We start from the raw sequence: 26,018 nt of genomic DNA, 5'->3' as shown, positions 1-26,018 counted from the left end.
GTTGTGCCCCAATGTGTTCTCTCGTCGCGAACTGAACTGAACCCTATGACCATTCGTCAGCGTCATACAGCCAGTATAATTTTTTTCATATAAACTTGGGCCGCTGTACTCTCCCTCCTCTACACCCCCAGATGTATTTTACTGCGACTTTTATAATTTAAATTTCCAGGATAATATTTCAAATATTATCGAAAAAGAAATCACTAAAGCGACACCACAGGTATGCTTGCAGCGGAGCTATAATCAGTGTCGCCTGTTATTTAGTAACCCCTCAAAACTAGCTACTATGCACGTATTGATTGGATATTGGCTTTCTCACCGTCTCTTCAAATATTTTCAGAGACTCAAGCTGCGCTTTGCAGCTTGTGGCACTCCCATCGGCAGAGTTTGCACCGCAGAAACGATTTGCAGGCATTTATGATAAATAACACCAGAAATATCCTCTTAAAAGTATTTAACTAGCACAGTCCTCTGAAGTATAGATGCAATAGTGCCTATGTAGCTCATGTAATGTCGCGCCTAATATTACGATTGGACACCCCTTACTATATTTCATGTCCTCGGTGGCAAGGTTCACGACGTCGACTGCCTTGAGAAAGCGTGACTACTATAAAGAAAAAAAATTGCAGGGGTTTAGCATAGTATCACGTTCTAGTGACAGCAGTCCAGCGGTCAGGAAGACAGCAACAATACTTGCAAACGAAGCTCTTTATTTGGGCTGACTCGTGCCCGGAAAAGAACTGAATCACTCGGCGGCGGCGTAAGCAACAAACGTGCTCGTCAGTCCTCGAACTAGGAATGCCCGCCGCAAGGTAAGCCGGCAAGGAAACATCGAGATAACAGGTCAACATCATCTACAGTAATCTGGAAAAACGTAGATGCAGCTCTTCATGGCGGTGATCAATCGAGATTAGTCCGGTCGCTTCTCGCGTCACGAACCAGAATGATAACACCCCTTTCCTGCGGCCTTGAGCGCGATCGAACGGACACTACAATAATACGTGGCATTACCCCCCTCCCAAAGAAGCGTCGCCTCGATGCTTGAAAAATGAAAATAAACACGGCGAATGCAAACTTAGCGTCCTTTAGCGTCCATAATCTGCTTTGACGCGTTCGACATGCACGCCTTCCGGGAGTGTGCATCGTCGCTGAGATGCAGTCGAGCCATCTGGAGTGAGTTCATAGTCGACGTCACCGATGCGACGGAGAACCCTGTACGGGCCAAAGCAGCACCGCAGCTACTTTTCACTCAATCCACGGCGGAGAATTGGCCTCCATATCCAAACACGATCACCCGGCTTGTAATGCGTGTCTCGTCGGCGCAGATTGTAGCGTCGGGCGTCGGTGTGCTGCGGGTCTTTAATGCGAAGCCGCGCAAGTCTTCGGGCTTCCTAGATGCGATGAAGGTAGGCGGCGACGTCGAGGTTGTCTTCTTCTGAAACGTGCGGGATCCTTGCATCGAGTGTTGTCGTGGGCTTCCTGCTGTGTACAAGCGGGAAAAGAACTGAACCACTTGGCAGCGGCGTAGAAAGAGAAGTTTATTTTTTTCTGTTTTAACATAGAAAAAACAAAACAAAACAGATGAACTTAATTCTCTGATCAGTCAAGCACATGCGCAGTGACGCAGCACTGAGCACGTCAGTAATGCAGTAAAAATGCCGATACTCGACCGCCGCGCAGGACGATAAAGTATGTCGACCATTTGCGCAAGAACTCAGCCTCGCTCATTGACAGAGCGTCCATGCTTGCTTGTTCAAAGAGGCGCGTGCGCAGGCGCTGCAACATTTGGAACATTGTTCTTTGCGGACGCCCATTTAAGGATGCCACTCCACGCTGCCGCCACAAAACGAACATGCCGACACACAAGAGCATATTTTGAAACACTTCGGGAGAACTAGTGCGCGCTTCCAGGCGGGTTAAAAACATGCGTGACACTAATGTCCAAAAGGTGCGCGCAACTACACACTCAAACATTGCGTGCTGCAAAGTTTCAAGCAGACCGCACTGCGGGCATCGGGCGGAGGGCGCCACGCCCCACGCCGCAAGGCGGCGGCGTAAGCAACAAACGTGCTCGTCAGTCTTCGAACTACGAATGCCCGCTGCTCGCGGCATAACTGAATTTAAAGCGGGGAAGGAAACTTTGAGTTAACAGGTCAAGATTATCTACTGTAATCTGGGAAAACGTCGATGCAGCTCTTCATGGCTGTGATCAATCGAGATTAGTCCGGTCGCTTCGCTCGTCACGAATCAAAATGATAACGCCCTTATCCTGCGGCTTTGAGCGCGAACGAACGAACATTACAATGATACGTGGCAATATTTAAACCGAGCAGACGTGCGGAAGCAGGTGTTCAGTCATCAATTTTAGTAGAGGACGCTCAAGCTCCCACTGAAGGGTATGATGCCATATCTTTAGTGAGTTAATGCCCATATATGCTGAATTGATGTTTTTCTACTTAACGTTCATAGATCGTGGCGAGTCCTCATACCACTACTAGCGCAGTGGTGCAGCGGTTAAGCGATGCGCCACTGCCCTGGCAGGTGGCTGTTTGTATCAAAGCCACTGGGTGGTGGTGGTGGTGAAAACATTTATTAAATCATAGGGAGAGGTGTTGGGTGTCGTGACTTGAAGGGTCACGCCCTTACAACCACTAGGTGGGATGCCTAGTCAGGTACCCCATTGGCGTTTGCCGCAGCCCGGGCGCGCTGCGTTAAGGCCCTTTGGGCCTCGAGGGTGCAGCAACTGGACAGGGTCGCCTCCCAGTCCTCTCGGGTGGGGTTTGGGATAGGGGGTAGGGATGGGTTCTGCTGGCAGGCCCACACCATGTGGTAAGTGTCAGACACCTCCCCACAGTGTGAGCACCGCCCGTCGAATTGAGGATCGAAATGTTGCAGAGTTGCCGGGCACAACATCGTGTTGGTGAGCAGGCGCCGGAGTACTCGCTCGTTGACCTTCCCCAGCCCTTTGCACGGGGTGGGAAGAGTTTGGTGTGTGGATTTGTAATAATCGCATATTAAGTGTAAATCGGACACTGTGTGATCTTCATAAGCCACCGGTCACGTTGCTGGCACGAATCTCCTCCGAACTTACCAGAGGTTACCCGAGTTCCTACCCGAGCTTTCGCCAATAACTCAGATAAGCTGAGGTAGTAACTGCAGTTGCTAGGCAATGGCGCAAGTTCAAAGGAACGTACAGTCTTTGTCAAAAGAAACCAGGCTGCAAGCTTTGATTCTAGCTCGTGCGTTGGAGCCGTTACAGCTTCCCTGCAGCTGAGATCGTCGTTAAAGGTAAGGACTGGGGGTCTTCTTACCTTCCAACGCCTTGTGATCTTTAGAAAAGCCACAAGGGCTGCGCTATACACGCTAGAAGGAAACCATGCAGACTGGCTAGTTTTGACAAAGACTGTACGTACGTACGGCGACAAAAGAACGTGCCCACGTACGGTGACAAGATGCTTGGTCGGTGCTGGTGAGTGTATGACTACTTTCGCATTTAAATGGGCTTTAAATTCTTGTGTTGTATTTACCAGCGATACAGCTGGATATGGGAGTTTTTGACGAGAAGCTCTCGATTGCCGCAAACACAGAGTGGATAAAAGTCAGTAGACGATACTTTTCACACTGTCTTACGCATTATACCACTCCGCGACCGCTGCAGCTATTGCGCTTGCATGTCTTCTTATTTGCTAGTGACACAGTCGGCATGCGTGCAAGAGATGGCGTGACATAGCGGCTCTAATTCTGATGGGTCAAGAGGTAGGAATTGCCTTCTAGGCGTCGTACAAGCTGCAAAAGTTTCATCATGTTAATATTACATATTTATGCGTCATAACAAATCTTCCAGTTTTTAACTAGTCGCTGTTTGTGAGTAATATGCAAAAGCCCATTTTAACTATTAAAGAAACAATCAAACCTGTGTACATAAACATTTCGTTGCCTTTATAACTGAAGAAACTGTCGGCCTAACGGGCTTCACACTGGTCGAATAAATCTGCTATCATGCCGTCTATGCCGGGAAAGGGCTTGACTTTATCGCCAAGGCCAGCGTTACAGATGTGCAGAATAATGTATGAAGGTGGCTAAACGCATACTTAAGGCCAGAGGAAGAAACTAGAACAGTTCGATATGTCAGGTAGTGACAGACTGTAAGGTTAGTGCCCCCCCCCCCCTCAAAAAAAAAGGAAGAAAAGGCATAAAACGAAAATAGTGTTGAAGGAGACAAAACACTTTCGAGATCACAACAACGAACTGGCTGACGTCACCGGCTCGTCAAGCCGCAAAAGCAGCCAAGAAGACATTCAATCTACGCATATCTAAGAGGAAAGTGTAAATGCTGCGGTATATTTCATGGCCATAACGTCTGGCCGCAACCCGGTTAAAATAATTGCCTAATCCCATTTATATCCCTTGCCCTCGAATCCGACGCCGGCCCTGCAATGCTTGTAATGCTTACACCTGTTGTAGAAGACGAATCAGGTAGTAGTTTTCTTTTCGTATGGCCATTTACAAGACCCTGTAACCCTCCCCTTATTCCCCCTGGTTCGGTTCTTACGTCAGATTCTAAATATACCTGCCTTTATTTTCCAGATTTATTGCCGAATGCAATATGGCTCCTTGATTCTAGCTGGACCTTTGGCGGTGGAGTTTATACATAGACGAGGTAAGCGGAGTCGCATTGTTCATTATTATTATACAGCATAACCCTATATCTTAGTCGTAATTTCCCAAGTAAACGTCTCATGGCAGCTGCTGCCGTTTGATTCCACGACGTAATGAGATATCTGCATGGGCTATCATCCGGCCTGGAATAACGAAGCGCCCTGAAATAGGAAGTAGTTGGCATAGGAGGGATTATAAATTAAAAAGAAATGCCTTATTCACCTCGGCGCGCTCAATGTTGGCAATCACGTTGTCAGCACCTTCAATGTTCTTTATTTGGATATTGACTGAAATACAATGCGGCAAACGCTCATGTACTATAATTAGTGGAGCCAACAAGTGAAACGATGTTGCCATGAAATATGACGCACAGCCAATTCACAAGGAGGTCGTGTAAAATAGTAAAACCTATTCTTATTAAGGCGCTGAGAGAGAGAGAAAAGGAGAGGCTTCTGATTGAAATGAAATATTTTAGCAGGTGTTAAAAATTTTTTACATGGTATCCTCACCGCTCCGGAGTGGTTTTGTGAAAGAAAAGCAGCACGCAAAAGCTTAAGAAGCTCGTTGAATAAAAGAAATGAAAATGAACAGAAATATACTGCCATTGCGTCGGGGTGAATGCATATCAATGGGGATGCTACGTTTTCAACACTCAAGAAACCAAATCGTTTGCAGATAGACGAAGAGTTCAGCGCATAGTTAATAAATAAAATGCAGAGCAATTGGAAAGTGAGGCTTTTCATCGTGATGGCATATAGTGTTCTGAGAATGATTAGTACAGTGTGATATTTGACTTGTTGAGTCCTTAGGATCAAGTAAGTTCTCAGAATTTGCTTTTGGGAGAGATTGTGGAAAAAAGTTCATTGAAGTCATCAGTTTTCAAAGAAGAGCGAACAAAGCGTAAAACCTAAAAACAAATTTCTTTATTCACTCAGCGGATAGCTTTAAGCAAAGTTCACCAAAAAAAGACGTGGAAGCTTAAAAAAAAGAACGAAAGAGCGAATGAATCTCAAGTAGTGCAACGACGGATAAATTTGGGCTTCAAGTATACCAGAAGGAACCCAGGTGCACTTTACACATTCTATCCATGCAGCCTCCATGATCGTCGGTACTAAAACGAATGATCATGAATGATCGTTTCCGGACACTGCACACAATTTTTCTTTTGTTTCATGGCTGCAAATACAGTTGCGCCGATAGTTTTCCAATTCACCCTTGCGATAGGACGCATGTCTTTTAGTATGGGGGCACATAGACATTTGAATCTGATCGAAAGCGATTGTAAACTGAACTATGTGCGTCGACGCCGCCGAATAATAAGGAAAGTTATAACAACAGGTTGCCACATTTTACTGTTTTGAACGAGAATATCTGCGGCTGAGACCCCCTACACTTATTCCAAGAAGATTGAGGTGGTGTTTTATTTTCCCACGGAAAGAGATTCGATCTCCCGTTATGGTTTATGCAACCATAGGATGACGATTGTTTCTTGAAGCATCTGCTGTGGTTTCTTTGTTTGTTTACAGTAAGTGAACTTTTCATGACAAAAGAAATTTCATCACATATATTTCGATGGAGAGTCCTGGCGGCTGTATAACTCAGACATTGCTGTATAGGAGTGGACATCGAGGTTTCCTTGGATGCCTCCGAAAGAAGTGATGGCGACAGCTTTAGAATACAACCCTTCTTTGAATAGTCAACATGACAGTCCCAGGGCACCACAAATCGCATGTTCTTTTTTGCCAGCTATTTCATTCGAGAGGTTACGGATATGGATCGCGTCACTTTTTAGGGGAAGTTTTCCGTCACACCATGGTTCATGGAGAGCGGAAGTTTTCATTATAGTCGTGATGGATTCCTGTACTACTGTTCTCAAACGTATGCAAAATGATTTTTTTTTACGCAGAACATAGTCCGGAGATTTGTCACACCAAACTATGCAAGAACACTATTTTATTAATCAATGACAAAAACAAAATCGATTACCGGTCTAGGCGCATTTGTGTTTCCCCCGGCAATAGAGCCAAAGAGATCATATATCCGTGTCAGGCTCTGACAGTGCAAATACCGCCTGCTCGTCCTTATCTTCTTTTCATATCCAACCCTCAATTTCCACATGGCACTCAAATTATTCTACTATGGGCATAAAAAACTGCTGCCGTCAGCCGCTTGTGTCGTTACAAACACAAAACCGAATTCTGAACCATTACCGTCGTGTTCAGGTGATGACGTTCTTCACATAGATTCCCTACACGCAGCGGAAAAAACTGATAGCTTCGAAAGAACGTGGTATCTCTCGCCTATGAACGCGCACGAACGGGTGGCGTGGAAAACCACTACGGATACGCTTAAAGTGTTTTATTTTTCCCTTTTCTGGTTAGGCAATGTGCTATGGCGCTGCGATCGACAGGGCAAACTTCAGCCGTCGTTGTGTATAGATCCGTTACGAAAGGTATCGTCTTACACTAGTGCAGTGAGCACCAGCAACCAGAGAAGTAATTATTTGAGTGACAATCCCATTCGTATTTCACTTGCTTTAAAAGAGCTTTCTTCATGGTTACAGTATGCTGACATGTGAAGCATAACTTCATTTGCCCAAAAACTGCTGTTTCGCGCTTTCCATGCCTGAGCTCATGCCAATTGATGCTTAGTACTGATGCTGCTGTCAGCGGAAATTTCGGAAACTAATAAGGCCAAAATCCGCAAGGCTCTGGCTAGTCTTGTCCGACTCATCATCAGCACCATATTCGTACCCTAACCCGCCGCGGTGGCTCAGTGGTTATGGCGTGCGGCTGCTGACCTAAAAGATGCGGGTTCGATCCCGGCCGCAGCGGTCGAATTTTCAAGGAAACGAAAATCTGGATGCCCGATTACTGTGCGATGTCAGTGCACCTTAAAGAACCCCAGGTGGTCGAAATTTCCGGCGTCCCTCATAGCCTGAGTGGCTTTGTGACGTTAAACCCTACAAACCGTAAACCCTAAGCCAGATTCGTGCCCAAAAATCTCGACATGCCCATTTTCTTAAAGGGACGGCTGCACGGTGATTAATAATCCGCGGATCACTCCTAGGGACGATTCTAGTTTTCTGCTGTTTGTCAGAAACTCGCACCATGGGTTTCTAAGAGAGTGTTAACTTCTCACTGCGAGCGCAGGGAAAATTAGAAAGCACGATTTTATACTCATTTGAAGGTCAGACCATTCCCACCAATACGTTCATAACACTATCTAAACATCTTCTTGCCAGCACAAAATAAATGTGATGTCCATTAAAGCTGGACTAGCTCCGGTTGCCTAGAATTTCTCCTAAAGTGACTCAACTGAACTTATTTCTAACTGCAAAACATTTAAGGGGTCATCATTTGGTTTGATGCGCAGGAAATGGAGTCGCATTTTCTTTTTCTCGACAATCAACTACAATTCTGACTCTTTTCCTGGTGCACTTCTACTCATAATCGCTTATTTTATTCATTTTCTCAGTGAATCCTAGCCCGTCCTGTGTCTTTTACATTGTTAGTGGAAAACGCTCGTCCCTTCTCCATCTGCCACCTGCCAGCCGTGGCAGGTAGACAGAGAGAAATCCCGCAAACCCAATATGTCACTTCTCCTGGTTGGCAGCGAAAGCCTTCTCTCACCATAAGTGTTACCTCCGAATACTTGCACATCAGCAAAAAATTGCGCGATAAAATGAATTGATGCGGAGTAAATGCATTAGAAATTTCTTCCTGACGCCAATCTATTCAAGTTTATTCCATTCCAATTCTGATCCTATTGCCTTTCACGCGCCAATCTCCTCGCACTCTGATTTCACTATTTTTTCCGTCAAGAATATTTTCGAATTCTGATTCTATTCCTATTGCGATTGATCTAATTCTTATTACGTTCTGATCCTGATTTGAATTTCTTTTCATTTCTATTCCCAGTTGCCTCTCGTATCATTCTTGCTGAGTCATTCTTAGTTCGGCCTCTCCCACCTCTCGCTTACAAGTCGAGAGGGGTGAGGTGTGAGGACTAGTGAACGGTTGGCAAGAACAGAGAGGGATATCCTCCTAAACACCACCTGCCATGGTTGGTAGGCGGAGGATTTGCACACATGCCGCCGCCACCGGATTGTTTTTGTCTTCGTGGTCCTCCTAACGGTATCGCTTTGAAACACCTCTAACCGTCGGAAGGTCTTGATTATCAGACTCCGACTTTATACTCGAAGCATTTTATTTTCGGCTCATATGTACACAACGGGTCCACAAAAAAGAAGGTAAATTCGAAGATATGGGCGTTGTTCATCTTTCGACGGGAGCACGAGAAGACGAACTCCAACTGACGCGAACCCAAGTGCTTTTTACGACTGTCTTTTTTGAAATACAAGCTTACATTTACAGCCCATCAAAGGAGAACAAAGGAAAAGGCCAAAAGACAGCACACAGCTCCCCTCTTCCTTTTACCTCCATTACCCCCTTTGCTCCTAATCTATAGAAGAGCCCTCTATAGCACTGTGCAAAGCAGCGCTTGAGTTGCTTCTCTCCATACTACTGTAACTTCCTCTAATATCGTAATTTTATTACCACTTCTTTGAAAAACGTGTTTACGGTTTATTTCCTTTAGTGCCTGCGTCTTTCCTTCACCCTATTTCCTTGAGACTTTGCCATTTTGCGCACTTTGGATCTAGGACGTTCAATTGAAAAAAAGTGTTCGTGCTGCCTTTTTGCACTCGTGATGACCTTTTCGTGTTTTCTTCCAAATGTGCACAGTATCTCATTTCTGTAAACAAATCAATGCACGCATTGCATCTGGAGGTGTTTAACCAGATGCACGTAACTTTTTGGAACCTGTCGTTTCAAACCAAATAATTTCCAGGACATTGCATGAATACATACTTCTCTCTATAAATACGTTTAAACGCCAGACGTATAAACGCTGAACCACAGGGCGCTCTGTGCACCGTGCCTAGAATCAAAACGAAAGTTGTGACTGAGGCTTATCGGCTTCCATCAAATGTGTCACTCTCCCTGCCGCGTGCAATCAGACAGAGCAGAGGAACAAGAAAAAAGGGAACAAGAAAAAAATAGAGGCAAGTGTCAGCCGCTGCTTCCGATAAGCGTCGAAAATAAGCGCCTGCAAGCCAGTCTACGCGAATTCCTGTGATTTTTTCGTATTCCTTAATCCGACATTTACGGACAAGTTGTTTTTTACACGATGTTAAAAATCCTGAGTTTTTTTTTCTTCTTTCGGAACGTCAATAAACAGTATCTGAAGTTTCCGTTGGAAAGTACGCCAGGAGACTATTTTTTCACGTTCCTAGCGTAGAATCTACCTCCATGGTGCTTGTTTTGCTACAGAACGCTAACGGGCAGCCGCCATATTCACTCTGAATTCGACAGCGTGCACAGAGGGAAAGTGCCACCCTGAAAATATATACAAAAAATGGTAGGGGCCAGCTGCCTGGTTGTCAGTAGCTCGACAGAGCGCAATGATGAACTGCAGGTGGTGAAAGAGGAGTGAAAAACGTTGCGTCACCCTTTCCGCGCTCTTTGCTCTCACTGAAGGGAGGTTCCAAACCAGTTAGGGATGCGAGCTCGAAAGAACTGCGGAACTACCGGTGACTAGAGTGTGAGTGGAAATCGCATAGCGTTGGGAGTTTCTTTAGCTTAGGTACAATGCATAACCTTGAAATCATATTTCACCTAACACACCTTTGGGATAAAAGTACACAACTAGTGCGAAATTGATAACTCCACAGTTCATCACACACTTTCCGTATAGTAAGAGTTGGTATCTGGTATACTTATCACTGAAGGGCACCAGTGAGCGCCAGCTGAATCATTGCGAGAATATTAAAAAAAGCGTGGTTTTCACGTTTTCACATATTTTTTGGTAGGCAAATGCCTGAGCTCAATAACAGAGCGGGCCACTTTAGACTGCGCTTGTGTGTTACTGTGTTCTTGCTCGGTCCTTGTTTTGTTCGCGCAGTTTTAAATATGAACGATTCAGACCAACTAGCCCGCGAGAAGATACTTTTGCACTTTAGACAGAAAAGCTACATCTAAGTACAGGACAGGTTAGGATGATAGGATGGTAAAAAAAAATTATGGAGCAATTCTGTGTGCTCCTATACCCGAAGACAGCTCACGGAAGCTAACCGTGGTAAGACATCCTCTACAGACTTAGGCCAGTATTTACAGCTTACATTTTACGCCCCGGACTGAAGCCTTTCTGAAGCAAATAATTATTTTCTATTGGAGCTTGGACTCAGTTGTTCTCTCGTCTAGATAACTTAAATTATACAATGACTTTCTTCCACAGTTACCTTGGAGAGTGTCAACCTAACGGATGAAGCGGCGAAATACATTCAGAAACTGAACAAAAGTATGGGTAACATTACAAGCTGGGACCTCACTGAAAGCCATCCATTCTGGACAAGCAAAGAGAAGCCGACAGGAGTGTAAGCTGCTCATAGAATACGTTTCGGTACCTTGAAAACGTTCATATGATGCGTCCAAAGGGATTTTGTAAGCCGCACAGTTTGTTAGTGTACCTGTGTGACCAAATTTCTGTGAAGCAAAATACCACGACATCAATTTACGCTGTAAATGAAACTTCCGCTGTCTAGTGGAGTGATGTCACACATTCTCCAGGCTTTGAATGAGGGGTATGCAACTCCGCATTTATTAGGATAGGGCTGCGACAAAAGTTTCCTCCGTAGCATGGCACAGCGGTGACTGCATGACACTTTACCTGTCAAATTAATAAAACCTTGTTTTGCTTAACATTTGAAGGCTATATTTTCAGCTTGTTTATGGTCCGAAGATTCCTCTATTACACGATTGACGGAATGTACGCTGGACCATGCCAAGTATGCTTTCTGAAAACTATCCGGCCCTTTTAGCAGAATAAAGTCATGAGCTCATCTCTTTCGAATAGGAACTATTTAAATAGATATAAAATATATAGAGTAAACGATTAACCACTCGCATGGAGTGAAATATTAGGCGTCTTGAATCTCTATAGTTGCGCTTCAGTTCAATGAGACAGTCCGCCGCCCATCAACAAATCCGCAGTTAAATCATCCACAACAGCTGGTTGTTTTTCGGCTTTCACCGTAAGCTCTTTTTTCCAACTTTCTTAGCCACAAGAGAATATTTTCTTTCCCTACATAATACATGTTTCACTAGTGCCTTGATTAGCTTGGACACTTACGAAGTCAGTACACAATTTTCTCCTAGAGGCTAATGACATCACCTTCCTTGCCTCTTCCGCTCTCTTATTTTTATTTCACCCATTATTTTTTTCACCCATTAGCTCGCGTTTATGTTCTGGGATTTCGTTGCTTAATTAAACAATGTACGCCATACGCTTACAGTGCAATCATGTTCTTGCTCCGTTAATGCCTTCTAAATTGTAGTCAGGGTGTTAAAAGCAGGGCAAGCCCTGGAGTCTAGTACAAAAAAAATGAAAATGGTAGTCACTCAAATTTAAACGCAAACTTGCCGTTTTTTGCAGGTACCCTGTTGGAGCGACAATAGAAGAACTTAAATGCCATTCACCAGTGAAGAACTACGAACATTTGGGCAGCGAAGTGAAAGTTATTGGTTATTTCTGGAACTTTACGAGCAAAATCTACTGCCCGTTTAAGCTTTCTACAAGTGCGAATCTACTTGTCCATAATAAGGGCTCATTTAGGAAAACAAATGTTACCTTGACTGTCAATAACAAACGATACATCCTACAAAGAACTCCAGCACGGGAAAAGATTACAAAAAGCCTCCGCAAAGAACTGGAGGTAAGAAACTTTGTCTTCTTATTAATGCTTCCTTCGACTTACTTCAGTGTACTCAGTAAGTACTATGAGTTTTCAATGAACAGAGATTATTAATCAATTTCGCGCTGTAATTAGATTTTTTATAATAAGAATTGCAGTGGTGGCGGTGACAAACTTTTATAATGGCGATTTGTATATATATGAGTTGCCTCGCTTCAGCGGTTTCCCACTTCTCCGAGACACGGCAGGTTCTTGTAGACGGAAACACATTGTATTATAAATGGTCATGAACACTTCATGTGCAATTTAATTGACGGTAATTTTGTAAGCAGCACAAGTAGGAAAAGAAATTGTTGATCAAAAAGACGCTATCGAAGAGTAAAATTTGGTCCGTTTATCAATAAAGAATGACGCCACAGATGCGCGAGGACTGATAGGGTGAAATGAGGAAGAGGTTGAAGTTGGGTCGAGTCGACGCTGTCGAGAGCGGACGTGTCACGCCTGGTACGCCCGGATTCAACCCACCATGAGTGAATATTTCACGCCCATAACAACTAGCTGGAGGTGCTGGGTGCGTCTAAACCAACAACGGAGCATTCGCCTGAGCCTCGCCGCTGTCCACATCTTGCGTGCTACCACCATGCGTACCTGAGATGTTCTTAGATGGAGAAGCTTTCTCCAGGCCTCCACTTAGCAGCTCATGGCCGCATTATCGTGGACCCCGCACCTTCGCGGGCGCACCGGTGATGACGTGGACGAGTGGCTCACGCATAACCAATGAGTGAGCCGCTATAGCAAGTGGGATACAAACGACCAGCTAACGAACGTCGTTTTCTCGCTCACGGACACGGCCATTACATGGTACGGAAATCATGAAGACACCTTGACATCCTGGTCACGCGTTGTGGAAGAACCTACTAGGAGCTTTGTTGACTCTTCCACTGAAGAGGGTTGAGCAGAAACTGACTCATCGGGTCCAGCTTCCCGGTGACACTTGCACATAGTATACTGAAGCAATGCTCAAGCTCTGCAAAGTAGCTTCGCCTTGTATGTCCGACGGAGACAAAGTCGGTCATTTCCTTAAGGTCTTCACTGAAGACACCTATATGTTCCTTATAAGCAAGGACAACCTGAACTCCGTCGCCGATGTCGTGTGGCACTGCCAAAGATTTCAGAATTTCAAGGTGCGGGGGATAACAACGAAGTTTGGTCGCTTGGACATAGTCAGTCGCTGCAGTTTACACTGCTTCCGCCGGTGACCTCGCCTTCAGTATCCGCCAAAAAGTGTGAGAGGAATTGTCCCGCGGCCAAACAGCCCCTTGTGACCACGCGCTCCCTTTTCTGAAGCGGCCGGCAGAGCCATTTTTCTTCAACGCACCGGACCTCGCTGCGCACCTAGCACCTCAGTATTCTCCACCACGCAACGTTCTCAGGTCGCCGCAGTACCAACGCTACGCCCAGTGGCCACCGCCCGTCCACGACAAAGACGCAAGGTGTGATGCCTTCTCAGTGGGTCCAGGCTCCGATGAATACTACCAGGAGCGAAGCTTTCAACACCCGCCTCTTGTTTGCTTTCTATGCGGGAATCCTAGGCACATTTCGAGGCTTTTTCCACCGCCGTCGACCTTTGCGATACGGGCCATCAACATTCGCAGCCCGATCAGCTTACCAGAATGCATCTGCCACTACTTACTACGCACCCCTTTCAAGAGAACTCGGCACACCAGCCTCCGGAATTCTTCCTCGGCATCGGATCTGAGTGTCACTCCTCTCAAGTGCACTGCACGGGCTCGGGCCAGCCCAAAAGCCCGGGCCCGGCCCGGCCCGTGGGCCGGGCAGGGACATGATCTGTTTTGGCGGGCCTGGGCCGGGCCCGGGCCTGAAGTTGCGGGCCCGAGTCGGGCTTGGGTTCGTACAGAAACGGCTGGTGTCCGACTATTCGTTCACTATTGCAGAATGAAGTACACAACTGCGGCATTGGAGCAGAACACGGATGAGCTATGGGTTATAATACGTGCTGAGAAAAAAACTAAGCTTCATTCATTGACTTATTTATTTCCTTGTTTCCACTCTGCGGTGTCTTAGTGGTCAAGGCTCTTGATTACTGAGCCGGGGAACCAGGGTTGGCTCCTAGCCTCGGCGGCCGCGTTTCTCTTTAGGCGGCAAGCATGACAGCCATGTACTTCCTAGTATCAGTGCTCGTTAAAGAAACCCAGGTGGTCGAAATGATCCGGAGCCCTCTACTTCGGTGTCTCTGACAGCCTGACTCCCCTTGGGCCCTTAAGTCCCAAAAACATAGCTTTTATTTTATACCTATATTTTTCTCATGTGAGAAAATTCACTAACTAAAGCGCGTTTGGTTTTCTTTTTGATCTGCTGACCGGAGCGTCTCGTAGATGAAATAGCCACAAAAGCTAGCGAGAGTTTGTAAATCTCATATCATAACCACATCTACCCCTCCTCGCTTCTTCAGCCTGGTTATCATTGTGCTTTGCCCTGTAAGCTATCACGTGGCTCGCGCGTTATCTTCTGCTCCACGAGTAAGAGTAAAATTCAACCGGTATTAATTAGACATTTATCGTTCGTCATCCCAAAACATACCTATACACTATTAGAAATGCATTCTGGAAGAACATATTAGTTTAGGACGCTTATAGTCTTCAAAACACACACCGTGAAATACTCAATCATTTTAGCTGTTCGTTTCTGCTGAAAGGCGACCAGTTCGGCTATGAGTTCAACCTGTGAGATCGCGTTCACTAAAAAAATGTCATCCCACTGCTTCCTAGGCAGCTTCAATGTTTGTACTTCCGGGCGGCAAAATATAACTGATTAAAATCATGGGGGAATGCAAAGTAGTCTATTACGCGCGTATGCAGCCCTTTTTATTTGGCTTTGGGAACTTCCGAGTCTATCTTTGCGGACCTACACGAGATCACTGTCCAAAAGACGGGCCTGGCGAGCACTACTCTTAATCACTTCCTTCTGGGTTAAAAAGAACCACCTTTCTGCAAGCCAAATTTTGGTTTCAGAACCTTTGTCGGCCAGTTTCTTATCGGTCTAGTAGCAGTCTACTTGCTCAGAGTGAGCAGTATACCTTAAGCGTTACTGTGAAACGGGCCGGGCCCGGGCTGGGCTTCACTCCGGGATTCACGGGCCGGGCCGGGCTCGCTAGAGCAATAATTTACCGGGCCTGGGCCGGGCCCGGGCTTGAAGCCGCGGGCCTGGGCCTGGCTCGGGCTTCAGGTCTCGGGCCCGGGCCGGGCTTGGGCCTCAGATTGAGGCGCGTGCAGTGCTCTACTCCTCTCGCGCCTCGCACGCGGCGGTCTCCGTCACCTCGTCGCCAGTCCTTGTGACCTCGTCCAGGAGACTAACCAGCGTGACCGAAGGAGCTGAGGCCGCTGGACATTCGCTTTGTTCTTATATTTCTTCTCCTGTTTCAATGCTTAAGAACAAAGTTTGTTAGGCCGTTAATGCCGTGTCTATATTAGCCCTTGTTGATACAGGTTCCACTGCTTCTGTTATCAGTAGGAGGTTTAAGAGCTTGCTGGGCCGCATAGTTATGTTTCAATGCAGAAACCTCAACATTTTTGTGACGTGAGTGGCGAGTTGTTGCTTCCTGTGGGAGTGCGTATTCTGGAAACTGAATTGGGTGCAGCCATTTTTTTAGCTGAATTCTTCGTTATCTCTAGCTCTACCTACGACGTAATTTCAGAAAATTTCTGAAGTTTCTCATCATTTTCACGTAAATTTCGCTTTCTTACTCGTTACATATTTTCCAGGAATAACTATGCCTCACGCCTATCAAAAACAAAACTTTTTCAATTATAACGAAACAGTGAAACACGGTAACACAAACCAGACACAAGATAACCAAAGAGCAACTCCTTGGTTTTTGTTGTTGCTACTGCATGAAGGATGAAAAGTAAAGAGCGTGGGCCTGTCTACTGGTTCGAGCAGAGCCACAATCGCAGTCACGTGCAGAGGAGGGTAGAAAGGTCTGAGGGGAAACATTCCAAGTGGAAACGCTTCGCAACACCCGCGTCCGCCGAAGTGAAGACGCCGGCTGTAAAGTAACAGATACCCTAGCCCCCATCTCCCCGCGGGACTTCATGTAAACGGTGCACCTTTTTATCATTTTCTAACGGACATAGTATCTTTCTTTGTGATTCGTGTTGTGTGTCACGTTCAAGCCCACATTCTTAGCCTTCCCCGCACGTGTTCTACTTTGCGGATTCAGCTGTCTGTAGTGTTAGCGTTAGCTCTCTTCGCTTTGCACACTTTTTGCGCGTGGTCTGTTTCTATGAATATGTTTACGTCAACGCTAGGGTTCGCGTTCATTGCATCCGCCGTACATAGAGGCAGGGGCAAACCGACCTCAACTGGGACGCGTGAGACAATTGCAAAGGAAATGAAGTTAAAAACAAAATCCAAGTAACAAGATCAGGCATTAGAGCAGTTTTCAGCTCCATCTGTTTCAAAGCTGGCTAATGCCGGAAACGTTGCCTTTAGAGTGCCAAACATTTCATAATTTCTGAAGGCACTAAGGATCACGTTAGAAACACTGTGGAGTATTGTTAACAAACTCCACCAGTATGGCTCTGCTAAACTTGGTTTCATTTGTGTGCTTTATGAGCATGTGGTCAAGAGCTATAAAGTCTATCATTTGAAAACATTGAGAGAAATTTTAGGCGCTAGATAAATGTGCTCAAACACAAGGCCAAGCAGCACGTGCCCTCATTCACACAGTGACTATTAACACGAAAGTATTAAAATTCCCGTTGTGCAGGAAATCCGGAGTCGTCGTCTGTGTCCTGGGCGTTGTGAGCGAGGAATAAACGCATAAGCCACCAGGTGTGCCACTTAGATCATGTGACCATGTTTCGTCATAGCAACCTACCAACCAGATTATGACAGCAAACTGACTACAGGTGCCAGCTAAATTAAGTATTGGTCACTTGGGAAAAGCAACCTGCCTCGCGCAAAGCCCTCATATGGCAGAACCTGCATTCGGAGGGCGAGTACTGGCGCATGGCTTAACTGCTTCATCACTGCACCAGAAATAGCATGATTACTCTCAGGGATCTATGACTGTAAATTCGATAATGGCAAATTCCGCATATACGGGCATTAATGAACCCAATAACGCTATGGCGCCATACCCTTAAGGAGGAGCTTAGGTGTCCCTTCCAAATTGTTGTAAGCCATTACTATTCTGTCAACCACCAACCAGTTTTCGACACATGTTAGAAGTCTTTCTCCTGTTTTCTCCCTTCTGTTTTCTAGCTTAAAAAGTGGAAGTATGTTCGTCCTTGCAACGTACAATGGACTTAGCAGTATGTGGATGTAAGCGCCCTTCTCTGCCGATTCGTGTGGAAGTCTGACGCGTACAATCGACAACAGGTGGTTTTGGTACCCTGGGTTCCACTGTGTATCCTTGCTGACACGGGTTTTCGTCCCCTGCCTATTTCTTGGAAAGAAAACTGCCCATGATTGACTTTCTCCAAGGGAGCACTCTCGTTCAGCAACCTGAGGCTGGCAGTTTTAATGCGCAAATGAAGCAGGCATTTGTCAACAACCTTTTCAAGTCTACTGAAAAACTCATGGCCCTGGGATTGCAAAACACCTTTTAGGAGCTACGAGAGGCGCAGCTTGAGTCGCAAAACTCAGGCTGTTGCAGACAACGACTGGAAGAGCGCTGCTGCAGCGACTCAGATACCGTGAGCAGCTGCGAGAAATGACGGGAACGGAAACGATCCCCGACGGGCTTCGCAAGTCCCTCAAGGTAGCTCCAATACCAAGGACCATGGACCCCAACCTCCACCGAGGCAGAAGAGAAGCGAAGGTCGAATTCATCGAGAAAAATATACTCTCTCTAAGACACGAACGCCTGCTGGAGAGGAGGAGACATCAAACTTGCAGTGGCCGCGGTGGTCGATTCGTCTCTACGCGAAATGACCAAAGCGTCTCGGCGGGACTGCAGGGTAGCAGAGGATGAGGAAGTAGCCATTGCTCTAGCGGTGCCGGAGGGCTACAGAACCGGGCGGTCGCTAACAATACTCACGGACTCTCAAGCCGTCTGCCGAAATTACACGAATGGCAAGATAGGTCATCAAGCGCATCGTATACTCCTCGCAGCGAGCGACAGAATTAAAAACCACGAAGAAGAAAACGAAAAAACGTACGCACAAAATTGTGTACGTACCGAGGAACACGGGGGTGGCAGGAAACCAAGACGGCGACAGGGTAGCTCGAAGATACACTAATTTCCGAGCGTCCGACGAGACCTCGGAACTCGCGCCAGCATCGAAGGAACACTCGGCCAGTCTAGAAAACTATAGAAGCAGAAGAATGCTATATCCCACGCCGCACAAAGCTCCCAGGAGAGAGGAAGCTGTCACTTCGAGACAATTGCAGACAGGCTCTTACCCAAACCCACATATACTAAACAAAATGCACTCTGCGATATACCCGCACAAATTTCTCTGGTGCGACGAAAAACCCACTGTATATCACATCACATGGGCCTGCCAAAGCATAGACGTGGCCCCCAAAATACAAAACCTGAGTGCGGAGCTATGGGATGCTCTGCTGTCCAGCGACCGCTTTGATGACCAACAAGGTCTGGTACAGCGAGCTCAACAGGCGGCAGTGGCCAGCGGAGCCCTGGACTGAGGACAAGTGACCAATGATTAGAGGTGGACGACGTCGACAGAAAAGACTCCTGGAGATACAACTAAGAAGAGAACGTCTCTGAAGATGCCCCAAAACCGCAGAAAAAAGCACTAGAGTAAAATAAAGTTTTCCCTTCCCTCACTTGGTATACGTCAGAGGAGCGTCTTCAGTATTATCAGTACCTCCAGACTGCCACATTCACACCTATCTCGCCTTACATAAGAACGCAAGGATCCTTGTTCTAATTACCTTATATTTGTACCTCATCTGCCCGAGAACTGGAATGAGTGAGATGGTTGAGCGGATGTGAAGATTTACGGCACCTCTTTCTCAATTTAATCTTTCCTTCTCTTCTCTTACGCAGAGTTGTGGCTGAGGTGTCCATCGAGAATTGATGCAGTTACTGTGTCTAAGACACATTATGGACTCTCTGTGAGAGAGGGGCAGAAAAGTTGCAGCAGGCTGCCCATGGCTGCAGCTCTCCTCTCAATCCTCGCTCAGTAGGAGCGGCGTGACCACACTCACACATCCTGATAATAAGCCCAAAGTATTGAACTTCGTGGTCTCATTGTGTTGTGGCGCCAACTTTGAAAAACTCTGTCTTAGCTTATAGCTGAACAGTTTATGAGCGTAACACTCTTACGTTCTGAAATCAATATCAGCTGCAGATCGTATACGCACCACTTGCTAACTGGACAGCATCTCTCCCGGAGCAGTGGCTTACTGCGGCGAAAGCGACTTACTGCAGTAGAAGCACCTATCCCAAAGACCCACTTTGTTGTGGTGTAAGAAAGGTCAGCATTGTTTTCTTTGGCGTCCACTTTGTCGTAATAAGAAATATGGTATTGAAGTTTTGAGTTTGAAGAATTTATCTGTTCATCGAAATAACATATGTGGCAAAGCGGCACAAAAGTGTTTTCTTTGCCAGGAAAGGTATTCACCGTGCCTGGTCAATGAGCAGCAATGCTATGCTTAATTGCTGTTTTAAGCATTTATTCAGAAAAAACAGTGACAATTTTCGTCCGATTTCATTCGGGAAACCTTCTCGTGTGGCATCAAGATTGAGTTAAACGTTCTTGTGGGAGATAATTACGATCACACAAAATAGATTGCACTTTGTATAGCAGTGCCAAAAGGTGCCACCAGCTCCACAAACTACGAGCGCTGTTACCCTGGTAACTTCTCATGCTGCTTGAACGAAATAATTTATTTGAGAACCAAGGATCATTTTCTTCTGACGTCACTTGAAGATTTCTTTATGTGATTACCAGCGCCGCCGCGGTGGCTCGGTGGTTACGGCGCTCGGCTGCTGACCCGAAAGACGCGGGTTCGATCCCGGCCGCGACGGCTGAATTTCGAGGAAGGCGAAATTCTAGAGGCCCGTGTGCTGTGCGATGTCAGTGCACGTTAAAGAACCCCAGGTGGTCGAAATTTCCGGAGCCCTTCACTACGGCGTCCCTCATAGCCTAAGTTGCTTTGGGACGTTAAACACCAATAAACCAAACCTTTATGTGATTATCATCATTTCTTTTTGTTTTATTCCAGCATTGCTTTTTTACGGCGAAAGCATCTTTTGGAGGTTTCTTCGTGTACGAAACCACGGGAAGTGAAACGAACGAAACAAAATACCATCCCGTCAATGTCGCAGACCTTCACAAAGACTCCAAGCTGCTTCATTTGGATCGGGGCAACCTGACGTACACTGTCAAGGGGTATTTCTTCCGTAGAATATTTTTCCGAAATTAATGCACCTATAAGAATAATAATCGCCTGATATTTATTGGAACGGCGCCACCGAATAATAATCATTGGCGCGGGATCTGAAACTTTAGGTTTCTTTGTAGTAGAATTACATTTGTCAAAGTCAAATAAAAGGAACCTGGTACATAATAAACAGAGTGTCGTTTATTGTCCAGCAAAAGTACAGCCTTTGTCACAAATTTAGAGCCCAGGGGGTTTGCTTTTAAGCACTATTGTGGCGCTCCTGCCGCACTTGTGGAAGTCCTACGCAGCGGAGGGAGCACGACCAAAAATCTTCTTACCTTCAGGAGATCTGGAACGCTGAGGTCGCATTACGAGCAAAGCAATGCAGCCCAGAAGGAGACCGCCTGGGCTCTAAACTTTTGACAAAGGCTGTACCTACTACTCACGAAGACATCCCACAACACCAAGACCTGCCTTTTATTCTGGAGTTTACCTCTCCTCCCAGATACCAGCAGTACTAGTCGGGCTACTAATACAGCCGCAGTCGACGCGTACCACATGTTTCATCTAAGATGATCTGCTCGTTTTAAAAATAGGCTTTTTGAGTTAAAAGAGCACTTTTTTTAGCACAGCGTTCTCAGTTGTGTAGCTCGTCAGAACATCGCTAAAACATGCAACAAGTAGGCTGGGTAACTAATATTGAATGGTTAAAATTTTAACTACTTGTGTTAGTCTCCTTATTTATGTGGAGTGCCGTAGTCACTGTGAATAGCATCCATGACAGTTTCTCTAATTTGAAAAATGAATTTACCATCGGTGCTGCAGCCCAACATATTTTGGCTATTTTACGAGTCACATGTAACTTAGGTATGTTTTTTCCTGCAAGCGCCTCGAAAGCGCGTGTAGTTTGTTGCGATATAATAAGAATTGGCCCAGCGCTACACCGAAGATAATAATGCGTTTTCGAAATTCCACACTTAAGTAGGTATTGCTTAAGGTGGGCTAGACATCCCTCAATAAATAACGTGACTAAGAGTAATGGGTGAAAAGTTAATCAGCCTAGTAATTAGCACTTCGTAGTTGTTTTTTTGTGCGCTACACCGCGGACAATACTATTCCGAAAAAGCGCGCTTGTCGCCTCATAGGTTGTGCAAGCGGCACTGGAGTGTCAGGCCTGCTCCCTGTCTGCTGCAGGCGCCGTCGTCTACTTCTGCTCTGTAACCATGATAGCCCAAAAGGCTACTTCTGTAAGCATAAAAGCAGTCATGAGCGCTAAAATTAATGGCAAGCGTCATTAAGTTCATATGATTACTGTTCGCCGATTTAAAGGTTAGCCTGCCTCAAAAGGGCCATTAATATGTTAAATCACGAGAATATTGCCTCATAACATAGCAGAAAATAGTTTTTTGTGACTTCGCAACTTGCAAACTGAGCCACCTTATGGAAGAATAGTTTGTTTCTGATCCCAAAGAGCTACAGCCAAGAACCAGACATGACACAGGGAAGAATGCACGTACAGAAACCTGCTGTGCATGTATTCTTCCTATGTGCACGGATTCTATTTGTCGGGTGCACTTCTCTTTTGTGATGAAAGACAGAAGAAACATTTTTTCCAAGGCCACCATGGTGTGTCCTCACTCGGTGACCCAGCCAACATAAAAAAACAATTATTTTTTTTTCAAGGCACATACTTCCGACGCGCCCACCCTATGCTCCCAGCATGCAGCACATAACGCCAAAATTGTGAATGCGCTGGTCTGCTGTTTGCCGGTTCGTAGCATGGTTGACGTTTCGGATTTACTTGTGGAGTAACCAAAGCGTATAGATCTTTTCCTATTTCGTTGTACTACGCACCATCCCGTAGTATTTGCTGTCATCTAGCTCTTATCGCGATGAAGTGTGTGAGCATGGCTCTGAAGTATGGATTCGCGCTACGTTCTCGAAATGGCTTTCATGCGCTCGGAGGGTGTGCCGAGATGCATTGCGACTGTGCCACGTCGGTGAGTAACGCCAGTTCATGCGCTCAATTTTTTATTTCATTTTATTTTTTTTATTTAAATATCCTAAAGCCCAAGTGTGCATTACATAGGGGGGAGGGGGCATGAAAACAACACAATACAGATTATTGGCACACAGTAGTCAACAAATGCAAAGAATAACTATATATACAAATTGCAAGTACACAGCACTGCAGTCGCTGAAAGATACATACGTTGAGCGTATAAGACTTAATGCTTCGACGATACTGAAAATATCACGGTGAGTTTTGTAGGCCAAGGTGCGCTGAAAGTTTTGTTTGGAAATGTGATAACTCAGTTTCAGCAACTATGTCCGCCTGTAACGAGTTCCACTCTGCCATAGAAAATAGTAAGGGTGGTGTTTGATATTTCAGTGTTCGTGCGAAGATGGGTTGCACTTTGTGGGAATGATCAGACCGGGATGAAAAATGATGGGCAGGGGTGATGCGATCAGCTGTGAACGAACGAGGAGTCATCGTAGTACAAAGAATGAAAGAACGATAAACGAGACAACTCGCGTCGAGTGATAAGGTCGGGAATATTGATAGTTTGCTTCAATAATGACGCACTTTCATACGGTGAGTATGAAGAAAGGATGAACATCACAGCTTTATTTAGCACAGACTCTAGACGGTTAATTAATGAAACGCTGCTTGGACCCCATATTAAAGACGCGTATTCTAAAGCTGATCTTATGGACGTAGTATACGCGCGAAGCTTTGTCTCGGGGTTGGCAAGACATAGACGACGTTTGATGAGTCACAGTTTCTTAAATTCTTTGTTTTTGTGATGTGATTTATGTGGGCTTTCCAGCTTAAATCAGCACTGATATAAACGCCTAGGTACTTAAAACAATCCGTTCTTTCAACTGTATTCTCATTAATTGTGTAGACATTAGAAGGTGTATTAGTGCGCGCAGAAAAGGTCATCAACTTTGTTTTTTTTTTAAATATTAATTTCCATCTGCCATAGCTGGCACCATTCATTTAGGCGCGATAAGTCGGTCTGTAGAAAACTGCATCAAGAGGGGCGACTACCCTTCTATAGATTACGCAGTCGTCAGCGAACAGTCGCACGTTAGATGATATGTTAGATGCTATGTCATTAATGTAAATTAAAAATAGTAATGACCCGGATACCTGTGAGACTCCCAATATCACTCGTGAACTGCTCGGTGAATACTTTTTAATCTTGACGCTTTGGGAGCGATTGCTTAGGAATTCTTCGATCCAACGGGTGATGATCGCGGTGCAGTTGTAGGTTGTTAACTTTCTTCATTAGTCTTTTAATGGGGAACGCGATCGAAAGCTTTTGAAAAATCTTTAAATATGGCATCAGTATATATTAATTCGTGTACCGGCCGATTCATGAAGATCTTTTAAGAGCTCAAATAGCTGTATTTAACAGGACTTTTTTTGCCTAAAGCCATGCTGGTTAGCAATAAGCAAGTTATTAGCGTTTAGTTGGGTCATTATGTTTGAATAGAGGATATATTCAAGCAACTTGCAACAAATCGATGTTAGTGATATGGGGCGATAATTTTCCGGTGACGTGCTATCACCGGATTTAAAAACTGTGCTGACGTTTGCGGTTTTCCAGTCATCGGGAATGCATCCTTTATCTAAAGACTGCTGAAATATTAAAGTTAGTAAGGCAGCGGTAAGTTTAAAAAGTTTGGTATTGATACCGTCTGGACCAGGGCTACAATTAAGTGGAAGTCGCTCAATAGCTCGGACAACACCAGCTTCGCTAATGACGATTGGTTCTGATAGATGAAGCACTGACGGTTGTTGAGGTTCACGGTAATTAAAAGGCATTGATTCGGGTGTAAAGACCTCTCTAAAATGCTTGTTGAATAAGTGAGGCATTGCCTCTGGAGATGAAACACGTCCGTCCGCATCTTTCAATACTGGTATCTTATGGCTGCCCTTACGGTTTATCACTTGCCAGAATTTTACAGGGTTGGTTCTTAACAAGTCGGCTAAAGTGTGGTTAAAAAATTGTTTTTAGCTTTCTTTATGGCGATTTCGGTCGTAGAAGATACGTCTTTGTACTGTTACATACATACATACATATTTATTTTGTCATATTTACACATGGAAGTATGTGCGCCCGCGGAAGCGCAAGACAGGGCGCTTGTGGGCGGGCCATGGCAATCAAACAAAGTGCAGACTCAGTACAGACAAAATTACATGGTTTGCAATATAAAAGAAAAAAAAAGAAACAAAAACATATATTGATAGGAACAACAATCACACTTGTACACACTGAAAAAGTAGGTTAAATACATAGATTATGAGGATGCAACAACAACAACAAAAAAAAGCAACCGTGCTTCGTAACACATATCAACAAGACCTTCAAAGTGTTTCGAGCCATTATGTCAGTGTACCGTTTTAAAGGTTCTAGACGTAACTAGCCAGGATTTTACTTGTGATTTGACCTTTTTGATAGTCTGCAATGATAGTATTTTTGTTGGAAGCTGGTTAAAAAGGAAGGGGATGTAGAACATTCGGCACCTTTTTCCATAGTGTGTAATATCTTGGGAAGCTTAAACGGCTCTACTTTTCTTAGTATTTTAGGTTTGTTCACAGGAAGCATAAAGTTATTAGAAAAGTAGTTTCTACTAATTACGACATGTGTAAATAAATCTTGAATGAAGTACACATCAGCTGCAATCATTCTTTCAGCACTATCTAAGGTCTCAGACGTGCCATACAAAATGTTTGCGGAAATTCTGTGTAGTAAACTATCGATTTGGCTCCTTCTAGACAACGCACATGAGCCATAAACAGTAACACCATAACTTAATATAGACTCTCCTATAGCCTTAAACACAAGCTGACGCAACCTAACACAAGTATTGAATTTCATTCTGTAAAGATACATAGAAGTTACACGGAGTCGTTTGATGAGATGCTCAACATGAAAAGACCAAGACATGTTGGCGTCGAGATGAATACCTAGATATTTGACTCTTTCAGACAAGGGCAGTGAAACACATTGACATCTAGGGCAGAAAGTACCGTGCACAATAACAGATTCCTTTAATGTGACCTTTTTGTGCGGATTTCTAAAACAAACCAGAGCCGTTTTCTGCTTGTTAATGTAAATCTGGTTACCTCAAAACCAATCACACACTTTTTTAACATCCGTTTGTAGCAGCTCTGCAGCCCTGTTGTACGACTCATTCGGAACAAGGAGCGCTG

At 45.1% G+C, this 26,018-nt stretch overlaps 1 protein-coding gene across 1 annotated transcript; it reads left to right on the top strand.

Moving 5' to 3' along the window:
- Positions 1 to 1,118: 1,118 nt before the first annotated feature.
- LOC149370325 (uncharacterized) lies at positions 1,119 to 20,925 on the top strand. Its single transcript, XM_089577546.1, has 7 exons — positions 1,119 to 1,214; positions 4,588 to 4,660; positions 10,957 to 11,095; positions 12,154 to 12,433; positions 13,760 to 13,921; positions 19,804 to 19,881; positions 20,633 to 20,925. The coding sequence occupies exons 1-7, from the start codon at positions 1,119 to 1,121 to the stop codon at positions 20,831 to 20,833; spliced, it is 1,029 nt and encodes a 342-aa protein (XP_089433672.1). The 3' UTR covers positions 20,834 to 20,925.
- The last annotated feature ends 5,093 nt before the right edge of the window (positions 20,926 to 26,018 follow it).

Source organism: Amblyomma mixtum, chromosome 1 (genome assembly GCF_055824585.1).
Source record: "Amblyomma mixtum isolate Tamu chromosome 1, ASM5582458v1, whole genome shotgun sequence".
Classification (NCBI taxonomy): domain Eukaryota; kingdom Metazoa; phylum Arthropoda; class Arachnida; order Ixodida; family Ixodidae; genus Amblyomma; species Amblyomma mixtum.
Note: the sequence above shows the minus strand (reverse complement) of the source record. Positions and strands in the feature narration are given on the sequence as shown.